This window comes from Strongylocentrotus purpuratus, unplaced genomic scaffold (genome assembly GCF_000002235.5).
Source record: "Strongylocentrotus purpuratus isolate Spur 01 unplaced genomic scaffold, Spur_5.0 spur5_contig_816, whole genome shotgun sequence".
Taxonomy (NCBI): Eukaryota; Metazoa; Echinodermata; class Echinoidea; order Camarodonta; family Strongylocentrotidae; genus Strongylocentrotus; species Strongylocentrotus purpuratus.
Genome location: NW_022145520.1, coordinates 195,232 through 198,872, shown reverse-complemented (window position 1 = coordinate 198,872; position 3,641 = coordinate 195,232). Strand labels below are relative to the sequence as shown.

The window sequence follows — 3,641 nt, the reverse complement described above, 5'->3', positions numbered from 1 at the left end:
CAACTTAGTATTTGTGGGTTTGTATATAGTATATATTTTCACCTACTGCGCTACTGCCACTATTACTACTACTACTACTACTACTACTACTACTACTACTACTACTACTACTACTACTACTACTACTATTACTACTACTACTACTACTACTACTACTACTACTACTACTGCCACTATTACTACTACTACTACTACTACTACTACTACTACTACTACTACTACCACCACTACTACCACTACTACTACTACTACTACTACTACTACTACTACTACTACTACTACTACTACTACTACTACCACTACTACCACTACTACTTCCACTACTACTACTACTACTACTACTACTACTACTACTACTACTACTGTAACTGCCACTTAAAATGAGGGTACCAACGTATAAACGGATGATGTTGAATAAGTTATGAACGATGTTTTATTCTCCAACAGTGCCGTGAAACTGTAAACAAACAATGCACAGAATACAATAAAATCAATCAATCAGATCAAAGTAGGATCTATGAATAGTCTATACAAGTTATGTAACAAATCACTTGAAAGTATTATATACTGATATATTATACTGCGTATAATAACAAATATAAATTCTACATCTCATCTTAACTGACATTGTCTTGACCGAGTATACAGACAATCTAACAATAATATTTCTCTTGACTTACCTCGTTGGCTGGACATTATCACTTTTAGGCAGCTAAAAAGTAAATTATCAATGAAGAGGGCAAACCGAACGAAGAACATCTTAACGAAACACAAATCAAAAAGCATAATGAATTAAGAACATCGCGTTGCTATGGTTGCGCGCATGGATAGGCAGAAATTAAAGCATACTTAGCGTATATCATACACGCGCATCCTAATTAAGGGCACGCTTACAGGTATATCAAAATAATTATTGTCAATAACAATAATAATAATAACAAAGCTTCTCTATCAACAAATTATACAAATCTTTTAAACTACTAAAATGACTAACTTGTCATTTTAAGCCGGCGGCAGCCACACTCCCACCAAAAATCCTTTATGATTTTTCATATTCGATTCTTCTAAAATAAGGCCCCAATTTGCCTATGATCAGTCAAAAGTGGAATACTCCTAAAAATAAAATACAATGAAACTACGTTCAACAGTCACCAAAAAAATGGTGTGAAAACTAACGAAACATCAAAGATAAAGTCAAGTATTGTAAGTATCGCCATCTCTTCCGCTGATAGAGGTCTTCTCTCTCAAATTGGTAGACTGTGTTTCTTGCTTATCGTGTTTTCCTTCGGAAGTTGGCTCTTTGAACGTCTCGTCGTGAAGACTAGTTGGATGGCACTTACTGCATATTTTGCATTCACTCCTCTTCGGACATTCCTTTGATATGTGACCTCTGCAGAGACACCCAAAGCAAAGTCCTCCCTTCTTCACGAATTCTCTCTTTTGCTCCATTGATTTTCGACTGAATTCACTGCACTCATCCAACTCATGATACTGTCGTTCGCAGAAGATGCAGGTCTTCTGGGTAGTGCTTGTCTTGCCAGCTGTGGAGAAGGTTATCCTTTGTTGCCGAGATGCTGCTTCTTCGTTTTCATCCTGTATCTGGATGTGTTGATCTCTGTCTTGTCCTGTCTTTGTTGCCTCGTACGTCACATGAGGATCGTTTGCAACATCAGCTTCCTCTGCTAGAAATGAGACAAAATCTTCAAATGATGGATATCTTCCACTGCCTTTCTTGAGCTTCGCTACTATGCGATTCCATCTGTGTACAATCCAATCGGGAAGTCTCGTGCAAATCTTGCTCATCTCCCGCATGTCGTTCAGGATGTCCAAGTCTTTGATTTCTGATGAAGCTATAATTATAAGACATTGTTGTAGGAAATCTGAGAGTTTCTGAAGGCCCTTGGGATCCTTATTTCCAATTCTTGGCCATGTGTCAAGCTTTGATCGAAAGGCTTCCGAAATAGTGAAGGGGTTGCCAAAGCGCTCCTCGAGCACCCTTCTGGTCTGTTCGTATGCTTTCTCTGACCTCAGCAAGAAGAAACCGCTGACAGCATCTCTTGCTGGCCCTCCGATGTATCTTCTGAGGTAGTGTATCCTTTCACCGACTGGGATTCCTCGACATTCGATTAACGTTGTGAAGGCTGACAACCAGTCAGGGTATTGGAGAGGATCACCCATGAATATAGGTGGCTCAGGAATGGGCAACCTACTAAGTGTCATCGTCCGAGCAAGCGCCTCTATAAGACCGTCATTCTGTTGAGCCATATTTGAGGAACAAACTGGATGGAAGACTGGTGTCTCAGGATTCAAGGCCTTAGTCTTTGGCGATTTCTGATCAGAAGGGAGTGGATCATCATCGGCTCTGGAAATTCCATACTCTTGTGAGTTTATTTCCTTTACGATTGTTGCACCGTTTACATGTTCAGGTGATCGAATCAGCTGCCTTGATGATCTCATAGTAACGGATGACGCTCCATCATCTTCTTCCTGTTCATACGCTCTCATCATAGCCTCTTGTGCCTTCAGTTGTCCTTGTAGGCGTTCCTCCTCTATTTCCCTGCGTAATTGTTTCATCTTGAATGAAGCCTCTTTCCTGCGAGCATCTTCATCCATCTCAAGGCGCTCTAACTCACTCTGACGTTCATTCTGACGCCTCTGAGCAGCAAGCTTCTCGTGAAGAGCTGCTGTTTCGGCTGCAACAACTGCCTTCTTAGAGGAGATTGTGGATGTCTTCGATATCTTGGAGGCAGTTGATTTCTTCGAGAAGGATGGCTCTTTAGTGACAGATGGTTCCTTTCTAGAAACAGCAGTTACGATTTTTGAAATCATGTCAACAATAATTGGGGAAAGCTCATTTAGATGCTTAGCTATGTCCTTATTCGTTTCTCCTTGGATTTCTTCAAGCTCATCTGCTACTCGTTGGAGTGAATCGAATCGTGCAGAGATATCAGATTTTCTAAGAGAAAGTTCATCGTCGTTTATGGGGACTAAAGACAGCAATTTGTCAGTGTCATTTAAGATTGTTAGAATGTCAAGATGCTCTGAATAGAACCTTCCTTCTAAGTCTTCTTCTCTGTTTTCCATTGCTTTTTCTGTGAGTTTCCTTGTACGAGTGGAACGACGCACATCCTTGACAGACATAGTTTAGGTCTAGACTACTATCAATTATGTCTTTCTGAATACAGTATATCAATGTTTCAAGTTGCCGATCAGGTTCTGTGTTGCGCCTGACTGCGATGGCGTGAGGTTTACCAAGGTTTCAAGCCGTCACTCAGTTGCCGATTTCCCTGTGTTGCGCCCGACTGCGATGGCTCAACTTGAAGGGAACGAATGCTCTGGTTGACATCGAATGGCTTGCGTCTTGATCGAGGTTTACCAAGGTTTCAAGCCGTCACTCAGTTGCCGATTTCCCTGTGTTGCGCCCGACTGCGATGGCTCAACTTGAAGGGAACGAATGCTCTGGTTGACATCGAATGGCTTGCGTCTTGATCGAGGTTTACCAAGGTTTCAAGCCGTCACTCAGTTGCCGATTTCCCTGTGTTGCGCCCGACTGCGATGGCTTAACTTGAAGGGAACGAATGCTCTGCATGGTTGACATCGAATGGCTCAGCTTGGTACGAGTACGACGATCATCGACTGGC

The 3,641-nt window shown here is 41.7% G+C and overlaps 1 protein-coding gene across 1 annotated transcript; it reads right to left on the bottom strand.

Moving 5' to 3' along the window:
- Positions 1–367: 367 nt before the first annotated feature.
- On the bottom strand, positions 368–3,147 carry LOC115921616. The gene is made up of 2 exons (XM_030979232.1): positions 681–3,147; positions 368–457 (listed from the first exon to the last, which is right to left on the bottom strand). The coding sequence occupies exon 1, from the start codon at positions 3,139–3,141 to the stop codon at positions 1,195–1,197; it is 1,947 nt and encodes a 648-aa protein (XP_030835092.1). The 5' UTR covers positions 3,142–3,147; the 3' UTR covers positions 368–457; positions 681–1,194.
- Between the last annotated feature and the right edge of the window lie 494 nt (positions 3,148–3,641).

Excerpts from the sequence above, each read along its gene's own strand:
- LOC115921616 (XM_030979232.1), bottom strand. The coding sequence starts at position 3,141 with ATGTCTGTCAAGGATGTGCGTCGTTCCACTCGTACAAGGAAACTCACA.